Raw genomic sequence first — 12057 nt, forward strand, 5'->3', positions numbered from 1 at the left:
GTACAAGGACTTCAGGAGAATTGCACTACACACTATATTAATGTCTTTAATCATTTGCTACAGTCTACATATTTTGAAAACATCATACCACTACAATGCAAAGTCAGATTAATTAGTATTTGAATTTTTAAACTGGCATGACAGGAAAAATACAGAACACAAGACTATAATTAACTGTTTATATCTTCAGTAACTGCATGTAGGGTAGCTAATTTCAGAAGCATCTACTCTGCTTTAGCGATCAATGTCTTCTACCAATGCCTCGAGATTCTTGCAACAAGCTTTAACCTCCTCAATTGCAGCCATCCAATCATCATAAATAATTTTGTCATAAATTTCATCATTTACTTCCCTAACTACACCCTCCTGCTGAGATTCAAGTGCATCACCTGAGAAAAACAACACTGATCTTGGAATTATGTAAGTACGTAAATTATGACCAAGTAAAAAATCATCATTTTCATCCCCACCATTTAAGCTGATCCCATGAGGAGAGAAGAAATTGAAGAAAGAGTCCTTGGGAAAATCTTCGGTCACGGTTCGGAATGTTCCCCAGATGCGATGTCTCTGTTTCTTCTTGATGGTCCTCAAAGTGACATTCTTTCCTTCATTCCAATCTATGTCGCAGCCGGTGGCATACTCAATGGCAGTTCCCCTGTAGGGGTGAGGATCAAAGCAGGAAAGCTTTGACTTAAGGACATAAGTCTTTGTCAACAGCTCATTCTTGAAATATTCATTGGGTTTGAAGTGAAATTCGAGTGTGAAGCTGAGTGGCTCCCCGGGTTCCGAAAGCTTCACTTTAATATCTGTCAGCAGCTTCAGAATAGGCTCGTCATACTTCTTAATCAAAGGAGTGAGTGCTTCAACGTTTTTTAAAACAGTCAACCAAAAGTCCGGAATTCCCTTAGGATCCTCTTCGTTACTCTCTTCTCCTCCGGTGGCCCCGGTGCTCTCATCTTCCTCGTCGTCGTCGTCGTCGTCGTCATCATAATCATAATAACAGTCCTCATAACCATCATCTTCATCAACATATTCATGCACCATGCCCTCTTCATTGCCGGTAGTCTCTTCCTCCTCTTCCATCGCCTCCTCAAAATAGTCCTCACAGTCTGATTTATATGCACATTCCTCTTCTGTGGGTTCATAGACTGCATTGATGATCTGACGTCTTTTTTCCAGTAAAGGTTGATACATTTCAGCAAACTTCCTTTCAATGTCATGAAATTCCCTCAGGAATTTGGATTCCAAATGGGCAGCTCTCGTTTGCAGCTTTTTAAGAGCGAACACACGGTACTTAACTTTCACCGGGAGACTTTCAACAAAATCGGTATCTAAAAGATAACCGATAAGTCCTTTTGGACGATCTGCGTCAGAGTCCTCATCAGCATCCCCGCTTTTCGCCGCACCTTCCCCGGACCCTGCAGCAGCTTCTTCACCTTTTCCCTCTTCCCCGATTCCAGCAGCAGCGGATTCTTCACCGCGTTCCCCGCCTTCTCCATGCTCAACGGAGGCACCTTCACTGTGGTCCTGACATTCCCCCTGCCCCTCCGCCATTACCTGGCTACCAAGCTCTTCCTGGTTGGATTCAGACAGTTCCTTATGATCGGCTGACTCGGCCATTGTTTTCAAAAGATCACCTGCACTTATGGAGGCTAAGCCCGCAGATCAGGAGACCTGACCTCTGCAGGAAGACTCACCAGTTATAACAGATGCGCGGTGGCCGGGCTGAGATGGACCAAGCGGTGGTAGCCTGAGTGCTGGAGTGATGACAGGCAGCGAGCAGTGGGGATAAAAGGCGGTGCTGAAGCTGGGATAGCAGGATTGAAGGCTGGTGGTCTGGGTGGAGATGCAGGGTCACCTACGGCTGCTCCGATGGCTACTGAAGAAGCAGACAGACTGCAGAGAGCCGCAGTGGGCAGACCTCCGAAAGCTGTCTCTCCAGCCACGCAGGGGCGGCGGGGAATGGAGGAGGAGGTCGGACCCGGACCCAGTGCCGCAGTGTGATTACGCAATTGTCTGGGCTTTTTTTTTTTTTTTCAAGTGTATGCAGCTTGCTGCGTCACCCTTTCCCTCCCACGACTCTTCTCTAATCTCATTTGCCAGGCTGTAGTGATTGACAAATCCTGAGCCAGTAAATTAGAAGATGAATCAAGTTTTCAACTCCACTTGCCTTCCCAGGTTCTCTAATATGGCTGATTCGTCCACCTATGACTCATCTTCCATCCCCTACCCTGTAGAATTTTGTCGAAATGCAGTGTCATTCATTCAGTTTTCAACTGAAATTATGTTTTCATAATTTTAAAAGGCCTATAAGGAAACAGTGACTACAGCATCAGGGCATGAAAAATGGGCAAGGCATTCATCTTCAGTCTGTCACTTTGGTTATAAGCTGAGGCTCTGGGGAAGAGAGGAGGGGGGGGTGGAGAACCTTTGCGTTCTAAAAATACCAAAAATGGCATAGGTGGCCTTTGGATGTTGTAATTGGCTGTGCTTCAAATGTTCTGTATCCTGGTTTTCTGTGTTTTTCGCAGCCTGTGTGTTTTTAAATTGGAAATTTTTCATAACATTTCGTGATGAAGGAGAAATGACAGATGAGTAGAAGTGAAATATCTGTGTGTGTGTGTGTGTGTGAGAGAGAGAGAGAGAGAGAGAGAGAGAGAGAGAGAGAGAGAGAGAGGGAGGGAGAGAGAGAGAACCTATGTAAAAGAGCTATATGACTAGTGAGCATAGGAGAACAATAGCCCCAGTCCTAAACTGACTTTCCACTTTCCCTTTTGTGATGTTGCCTTAGCCTGTAATCACAGTACTGAAAAGGAAACATGTTCAGGACCAGCCTACACATATAGCAGTTCTAGGTCAGCTTGGGCTCTCTCTCTCTCTCTCTCTCTTTCTCTCTCTCTCTCTCTCTCTCTCTCTCTCTCTCTCTCTCTCTCTTTTTTTCTCTCTCTCTCTCTTTCTCTCTCTCTCTCTCTCTCTCTCTCACACACACACACACACACAAAGTCAAATGTAAAGTACTCTTTTGTTTTTAAAATCATAGAATTTGCGTGACATTTTGTAGTTTACGAGAAAGAATACAAATCTCAGCACTAAAGAGATGGTTAAATATATAACAGTATTTTTGTACAATAGAATGCTATACAGTAAATTCAAAATCCCTCTATGTAGGGGTCAGTAAGATAACTCAGTGGGTGAAGGTGCTTGGTGCACAGAACTGACTTCATACAGTTACCCCCTGGCCTCCACGCATGTTCCTTGGAACTCACTCTAATGACCCCAATCCAATAATAAAGTTTTCAAAAATTGTTTTAAAAGATGTTCTAGGTTAGCTATCATTAATTATGGAAGTGCACGTCAAAATCATAACTAGATACCATTTCCTACCCATTAGGATGCTTAAAATACAGAAAATAGCAAGTGGCAGTGAGAGTGAGGATAGGGGTAATCAGTATGACAAAACCTCAAAACATTAAACACAAGTATCATATGATCAAGCAATTTGACCTCTGGATATATGTTGAAAGAGTTGAAAGCAATCTCAGATGTTTGCACATCATGTCCACAGCAGCACTTAACATTAGCAAAACGTTGGAAACAAAGCTGGAGAGATGGCTTTGCAATTAAGAGCACTTGCTGCTCTTCCAAAGGAACCAGGTTTGGTTCCCAGCATCACATGGGGGAATCACAACTGCCTATACTTCAGGTGATCTGACATTCTCTTCAGACTTCTGCATGCACCAGACACATTACATACATACATGCAAAAACACTTTTAAAGTTACAGCTACAATAAAGTTATAGCTACAATATCCACTGATGTATCAATGGAAAAAAAATGTTGGTTGGTAATTTCTAGTGGTATGCTGCATATCTTTTAATACCTAATAGAATAGTGTTTTGGAAATACTTTTGAATTTTGATGATTCAATTTTTGTGTGTATGTGTGCATATGCCTACATATACATGAGTGCATATGTATGTAGAGACCAGAAATAGATGCCAGATGCCTCCCTCAATCACTTGCCACTTAGTCTTTGAGGCAGAGTCTCTCATTGATCCTAGAGCTCACTGATTCAGGTAGATTGACTGGCCAACAAACTCCAGGGATCCTTTTGTCTCTTGTACCCCACCAGTACTGAGATTATAAGTGCACTGCAGCAGTTGACTTTCATGTGGGTGGATGAAAATACGAACTTAGGTCCTCTTGTTTGAAGAGCAAGTTCTTTACTAACTGCATCATCTCTCCAGCCCAATTTTATTATTTTTAATAGACCATGTTTGATGTCATAAGAAATCTCCATGTAATTGAAGGCATCAGAGACTTCCTCCTGTGTTGTTCTTAAATATTTTGTCATGAGTAAGAAATCTCTTTGTAATCTAAGGTATCAGAGACTTCCTTCTGTGTTGTTCTTAAATATTTAAATATCTTCAGTATAGTTCTATAGATCTCTTTATGGATCTCTCTTTGAGTTAATTTGTGTATGTTGTGTTATTAGCTCTGGCTTAGTTTCCTGAAGGTGGACATCCATTTGTTCCAGATGGTCTAAAAAGTTTTCTTCATACCTCAATGAATTATCTTGACACTTTTTATCATAAAATTAGTTGATCGTGTTGTATTAATGAGTCAAGCATAACCCCTATAGTACAACAACCCCTATGTTGTTTATTTCTTCAAAGCAAGTTCAGACTATTAGCTCAAAGCATGTCAGCATCAAACTCAAATTCTTATACAACTTTTACTATAGCAAAAATAATTATATTAGTGTTTTTATAGCCCATCATTTACTCAAAAAGCATCTACCATCATTATTCATAGATTAAACAAAGCTCTAACCAGAAGAGAGTCCAAAACCTCTGTCTTTTAGAAGTCTGTGACCAAGGAATTTCTCATCTCACTGAAGAGTATCACCTATCCAGAAGCCAACCCTGATTCACCTCTCCAAGAAAATGTTCTTGTCCACTTCACCTTCTGAATTGTGTCCCTGTGGTATAATTTGGAAGAAGAAGGTCTCCTGTGGTCAGGGACTTACCCTTTCAGTAAATTCTGTCCAAGCCTCACCCCACAAAACTTATTGTGCTGCAAAAGCCTGTACCCATTTCTTTTCCCCTTGATCTGCCCAGAGATCTTCCAACTCACCAGATCCCTAAATGTAAAGATTCCTTCTAGACTTTCAATTCTGTTTCATCAATCTGCATATGCCTCTCCTTATTACCATGTCATCATGCTGTCTTGATTGCTGCATCATGAATTAACTTTTACTGAAAAGTGCAAGTCCTTCATAATTTTTTCAAAATAACTTTGACTTTTATGAGACTTTTGTAGTTCTATACATATTTTATTTATTTGTTTAATTTCTGAGACCAGGGTTCACTATATAGCCCAGGCTGGCTTTGAACTATATATAGAACCCAGGACAAAATCAAATTTGCAGCACTTCTGCTGAGTGCTAAGATTACAAGCATTCATCAACATATCTAGCTCACCATATATATTTATGTTCAGCTCGTCAGTTCTTTAGGGGAAGTCTAAAAATTTTGATGACATTGTATTGAATCAATAGTACATTTAGAAAGAATAGGTATTTTAGCAATATAAAGTTTTACGTGAACTAAAGTAAATTCTCTCAGTCTATTTTTATTTTCTCTAAATCTGGAATTTCTCTAAAGCATGGTGTCCTGAAGGTTCATTTCTGCCATCACAAACAGCAGCGTTTTCTTCAATTTTAAAGCTAAAAATACATTCCATTGTATGTACGTACCTAGATTTCTTTAATGTTCACCTGTTAAAAAACACTGAGGTTGCTCCATGTCTGTTGTAAACAACATTGCATGAGAATAGGAGAGCAACCATCTTTTCAAGATCCTACCCTATACATCTTTCCATTTTGAGCTTGTCTGAGGTTTCATTTCACAAACAAGCAGCATATGAAATACTTTGCAAGAAACAGCATAGTTTATATTGAAGAATGAAAACCTTAATCATATATTAAGAATATTAAGGGCAACAACAGCTAGCATGTTAGAAGTGCAGAAATGTGGCTGCCATAGGACCCTTGATCTTGCAAAAGGCCAAGAAAATAAGGAAGGCAGAAGTCTCAGAGTGCATATTACAAGAAACAACATGTTTCTATGAACTGACCCTGGGGCAAAGTAGGGAGACAGATTCTTGCTAGGATCTTGGCCAAGTGTTCCATTTTACTTCATGAATATATCTATTTGTGCAGTATTGTGTTTCATCCTCAAAACCAGTCCCAGGAGTTGGATTTTACTTGTTTACTTAAATAAGAACCAGGCAGCAAATGACTTAGTAACTTCTCTCTCCCTTCTTACATAGTCTGCTCCCTGCTCAAAGAGCCCCTGTGCACCCAGCACAGAATTGCTTATGGAAAGTAGACCAAGAATGAGGGGTTCTGAGTACTACAAATAAAGTAACTATGAACATAGTTGAGCAAGTATCCTTGTGGTATGATTGAGTGTCCTTTGGGTATATGCCCAAGAGTTACAGTATAGCTGGGTCTTGAGATAGATTGAGTTCCAATTTTCTAAGAAATGGCCATATATGATATGGAAAATTCTTCTACATATGTGTTGCTTTTATTGGTTAATGAATAAAGATATTTTGGCCAGTGGCTTAGCAGAAGAGAGCAAGGTGGGAATTCCAAGCAGATAGAGAAGGAAAGAAGGCAGAGTCAGAGAGATACCATGTAGCCACCAGAGGAAAAAGACACCCATGTGCCAGTACTGGTAAACCATGAGCCTCGAGGTAAAACATAAAATAATAGAAATGGGTTAATTTAAGATTAAGAGCTAGCTATCAAAACACTTAAGTGATTGGCTAAACAGTGTTGTAATTAATACAGTTTCTGTGTGATTATTTTGGGTCTGGGAGACTGAAAACAAATGAGTGGCCTCTGCCTACACATATAGATTTCCAAAGTGGCTGTACAAGTTTATACTCCCACAAACAGTGGAGGAGTGCTCCCCTTGCTCCACATCCTCTCCAGCATGAACTGTCACTTGTGGTTTGTGTGTGTCTGTGTGTGTTTCAAATATTATTAAACTTATTTACCTGAAATATGTTTACAGAGAGGACAAACAGATACAGGATTTCAAGTAACTTATGGGACAGTCATTATCTGTTAAAAATATTCTTCTTCCTTCTACACACACAATCTTTCCTTTTTACAGGATAAAAGCTAGATGCAAACTTTTGATGTAAACTTATCTCATTGTTAACTCTGTTGATGAAGATGGGAGACATACTTGTTCATAGTTCAGTTAAACGACACAAACAAAAGCTGTTCCCGCAGACACAAACATGCCCGTGTCTCAGTAGGACTGTATGCTTTGCGTGCACACCGCTTCACTTCTTCTTCTTCCCTTTTCCCTTTTTATTGTCCTCTCCTTGCTGAAGACTTAGGTCAGCATCTCCTGTTTTTTGTGTCCTTGTTTTTAGCTTGGGGATCATTTCTGCTAAACACAGCATCACTGACTTACATGACGGGAACTGTACAAGACAGAGGCTGCCATCTTCCTGTTTGAGCTGAACCTGGACTCTGCCTCTGTACTGAACATCATGGTTTCATTCTCTGGAGTACATTTTGTTTTCCTCCAGAAATGCATTCAGTCCAGCTGCTGAGCATACATCCTGAATCTCAGTAGGTAGGGTTTTCTACAGCCTTACTTATGGAAATCTGCCTCCCCTCCGCTATGGTCTTATTATTATTTAAATAAGTGGGGTAGATACAAATAAACCTGTCCTGGTTGGCTGGGGACCGCCTGGCTGTGCAAGCCATCTCCACAGGCATCCCCACAGCCCTGCCAGCCCGCCAGCCCGAACACCAGATCCACTTGTGTTTTATGATCTTAGCCATTCTGACAGGTGTAAGATGTAATCTCAGAGTTGTTTTGATTTGTATTTTCCTGAGGACTAAGGATGTTAAACATTTCTTTAAGTGTTCCTCAGCCATTTGATATTCTATTACTGAGAATTATCTATTTAGATCTGTATTTATTGGATTATTAATATTGTTAAATCACTATTAATTGGATTGTTTGGGGGTTTCGATGTCTAGTTTTTTGACTTGTTAATATATTTTGGAAATTTGCCCTTTGTCAGATGTGAAGATAGTGAAGATCTTTTCCCATCCTGTAGGCTGCTGGCAATTTTGTCTAATTGACAGTGTCCTTTGCCTTACAGAAAACTTTCAGTTTCATGAGGTCTCATTTATTAATTGTTAATCTTAGTGTCTGTGCTACTAGCTCTCTATTCAGGAAGTTGTCTCCTGTGCCAATGCATTTAAGGCTATTCCCCACTTTCTCTTCTATCAGGTTCAGTGTGCCTAGATTTGTATTGAGGTCTTTGATCCACTTTGGCTTGAGTTTTGTGCAGGGCAATAGATATGGATCCACTTGCATTCTTCTACATGGAGACATCCAGTTACATCATCACCATTTGTTGAAGATGCTTTCCTTTTTCTTTTGCACACTTCTGGTTTCTTTGGCAAAAAACAGGTGCCCATAGGTGTATGGGTTTATGTCTGGGCCTTTGATTTGAGTCCACTGATGTGCCTGTCTGTGGATTCACCTTTTTATTTATACCAATACCATGTTGTTTTTATTACTATAAGCATTATAGTAGAGTTTGAGATCAGGGATGGTGATACCTCTGAAAGTTCTTTTATTGTGTAGGATTGTTTTAACTATAGTGGGTCTTTTGTTTTTCCATATGAAGCTGAGTATTGTTCTTTCAAGGTCTGTAAAAAATTGTGTTGGAATTTTGATGGGGATTCCGTTGAATCTGGGGATTGCTTTTGGTGAGATGATTGTTTTTACTATGTTAATCCTGCTGATCCATGAGCATGGGAGGGCTTTCTATTTTCTGATATGTTTTCCAATTTCTTTTTTCAAAGACTTGAAGTTCTTTTTTTTTTTACTTTTTTTTATTTATTAAAAATTTCTGCCTCCTCCCATCCCTCCATTTCAATCCCACTCCTCCCACTCTCCCTCCCCTTCCCTCTCCAGTCCTAAGAGAAGTCAAGGTGCCCTGCCCTGTGGGAAGTCCAAGGCCCTCCACCCTCCATCCAGGTCTAGGAAGGTGTGCATCCAAACAAGGACTTGAAGTTCTTGTCATACAGATCTTTCATTTACTTACTTACTTACTTGTTAGAGTTACCCCAAGATATTTCATATTGTTTATGGATATTGTGAAGGATCTTGTTTCCCTGAATTTTTCTCAAAAAAATTTTTTGAATATAAGAAGCCTATTAATATTATAGTTAATCTTGTATTCAGTCACATGATTAAAGGTGTTTATCAGCTATAGGAGTTCCCTGGTAGAGTTTTTGGGGTTACTTATGTACACTATCATATCATCTGCAAATAGCAATACTTTGACTTCTTTTTGTAGTGATGAGCTGCGGGCCGCGTTCCCACTGCCCTGCTCCCAGCCGCCTGGCTAGCTTATGCCCCGAAATAACAACACACAAACTGTATTCATTTAAACACTGCCTGGCCCATTAATTCCAGCCTCTTATTGTCTAATTCTCACATCTTGATTAACCCATTTCTATTAATCTGTGTAGCACCATGAAGTGGTGCCTTACCAGGAAAGATTCAGCATGTCTGACCAGGTGACTGGCTTCATGGCAACTGGCTCAGAGAGGAGAGGCATGACGACTGCCTGAGGCATCTGCCTCACTCCCAGCATCCTGTTCTGTCTACTCCACCCACCTAAATCCTGCCCTATCAAAAAGCCAAGGCAGTTTCTTTATTAACCAATGAGAGTCCTCCATCATCTTTTCAATTTGTATCCATTGATCTCCCTTGGTTTTCTTATTGCTCTAACTAGGACTTCAAGTGCTATATTAATAGATACAGAAAGAGTAGACAACATTGTCTTGTTCTTGATTTTAGTAGAATTACTTTGAGTTTATCTCCATTTAACTTGATGTTGGCAATCAACTTGCTGTATATAGTCTTTATTATGTTTAGGTATGTTCCTTGTATCCCTGACCTCTCAAAGATTTTTGTCATGAAGGGGTATTAGATTTTGTAAAGGACTTTTTCAGCATCTAATGAGATGATAATGTGGATTTTTTCCCCCAATTTCCCTATATGGTGGATTACATTGACTGATTTTTTTATGTATTCCCATCTCTGGGATGAAGCTTACTTGATGGTGGTAGATGATCTTCTTGGTGTATTCTTAGATTTGGTTTGCATGGTTTTTTGTTGTTTATGTTTGCATCTATGTGAGTGAACTTGATCTTTAATTCTTATTATTTGTTGAATTTTTGTGTGGATTGGTTATCAGGGTGATTGTTGGCCTCATTAAAAATGAATTTGGCAATGTTACTTTTGTTTCTATTTTGTAGCATAATTTGAAGTGTATTGACATTAGCCCTTTTTGAAAGTCTGGTCAAATGTTGCCCTAAAACAGTCTTGCCCTTTGCTTTTTTTGGTTGAGAGACTTTTAATGACTTTTTCTATTTCCATGGGGGTTAAAGGTGTATTTAAATAGCTTATCTTATCTTGATTTAACATTGTTAAGTGGCATATATACATAAAATTATTCATTTCTTTTAGATTTTCTAATTTTGTGGACCATAGGTTTTTTAAATATAACATCATGATTCTTTGGATTTTTTTTGGTATCTGTTGTTATGTCCCCCTTTTGATTTCTGATTTTGTTAATTTGGACATTATCTCTCTATATTTTAGTTAGTTTTGATAAGGATTTGTTTATCATGTTGATTTTGTCAAAGAACCAACTATTTTTTCCATTGATTCTTTGTATTGTTTTCTTTTTTTTTCTATTTTATTGATTTTAGTCCTCAGTTTGATTATTTCCTACCAGCTGCCCCTATTGGATGAGTTTGCTTCATTTAGTTATAGAACTTTCAGATGTAATGTTAAGTTGCTAGTATAAGATCTCTCCAATATATTTTTACCTTTTGTAATTAATTTTATTGAGCTATGCATTTTTTCTCTGCTCCTCTCCTTTCCTCTCCCTTCCCCTTCAGTCCTCTCCCATGGTCCCCATGCTCCCAATTTACTCAGGAGATCTCGTCCTTTTCTACTTCCCATGTAGATTAGATGCATGTATGTCTCTTTTAAGGTTCTTCTTGTTGTCTAGATTCTCTAGGATTGTGATTTGTAGGCTGGTTTCTTTTGCTTTATGTATAAAAGACACTTATGAGTGAATATATATGATAATTGTCTTTCTGGGTCTGGGTCACCTCACTCAATATGATGTTTTCTAGATTCATTCATTTGCCTGCAGATTTCAAGATGTCATTATTTTTTTCTGCTATGTAGTACTCCATTGTGTAAATGTACCACATTACTTATCCATTCTTTGGTCAAGGGGCATTTAGGTTGTTTCCAGGTTCTGACTATGACAAACAATGCTTCCATGAACATAGTTGAGCACATGTCCTTGTGGTATGATTGAGCATCCTTTGGATATATACCCCAAAGCAGTATTGCTGGGTCTTGAGAAAGGTTGTTTCCTAATTTTCTGAGAAATCACCATACTGATATGCAAAGGGGCTGTACCAATTTACATTCCTACTAGCAATGGAGGAGTGTTCCCTTTACCCTACATCCTCTCCGGGATTAGTTATCATCGGTGTTTTTGATCTTAAAAGTGTAAGATGGAATCTCAGCGTTGTTTTGATTCGCATTTCTCTGATGACTAAGGATGTTGAGCACTTTCTTAAGTGTCTTTCAGCCATTTTAGATTCCTCTGCTGAGAGTTCTCTCTTTAGGTCTGTACTCCATTTTTATAGGATTATTTTTTCTTTTGATGACCAATTTCTTGAGTTCTTTGTATATTTTGGAGATCAGTCTTCTGTCTGATGTGGGGTTAGTGAAGATCTTTTCCCATTCTGTGGGCTGCCATTTTGTCTTGTTGACTGTGTCCTTTGCTTTACAGAAGCTTCTCAGTTTCAGGAGGTCCCACTTATTGTTCCTCTCAGTGTCTGTGCTACTAGAGTTATATTTGGGAAGTGGTCTCCTGTGCCAATGTGTTCAAGTATACTTCCCACTTTCTCT

At 39.3% G+C, this 12057-nt stretch overlaps 1 protein-coding gene and 1 pseudogene across 1 annotated transcript; both read right to left on the bottom strand.

The window, feature by feature from the left end:
• Window positions 1-234: 234 nt before the first annotated feature.
• Window positions 235-1620, bottom strand: Nap1l2 (nucleosome assembly protein 1 like 2). Its single transcript, XM_038315648.1, has one exon. The coding sequence runs from the start codon at window positions 1618-1620 to the stop codon at window positions 235-237; it is 1386 nt and encodes a 461-aa protein (XP_038171576.1).
• Window positions 1621-7363: 5743 nt separating this feature from the next.
• Window positions 7364-7796, bottom strand: LOC119805458 (annotated as a pseudogene).
• Between the last annotated feature and the right edge of the window lie 4261 nt (window positions 7797-12057).

The sequence above is a fragment of the Arvicola amphibius genome, chromosome X (assembly GCF_903992535.2).
Source record: "Arvicola amphibius chromosome X, mArvAmp1.2, whole genome shotgun sequence".
NCBI classification, from domain to species: domain Eukaryota; kingdom Metazoa; phylum Chordata; class Mammalia; order Rodentia; family Cricetidae; genus Arvicola; species Arvicola amphibius.

What these genes read in the sequence shown, in the direction of transcription:
- Nap1l2 (XM_038315648.1), bottom strand. Translation starts at nt 1,620, where the DNA reads ATGGCCGAGTCAGCCGATCATAAGGAACTGTCTGAATCCAACCAGGAA.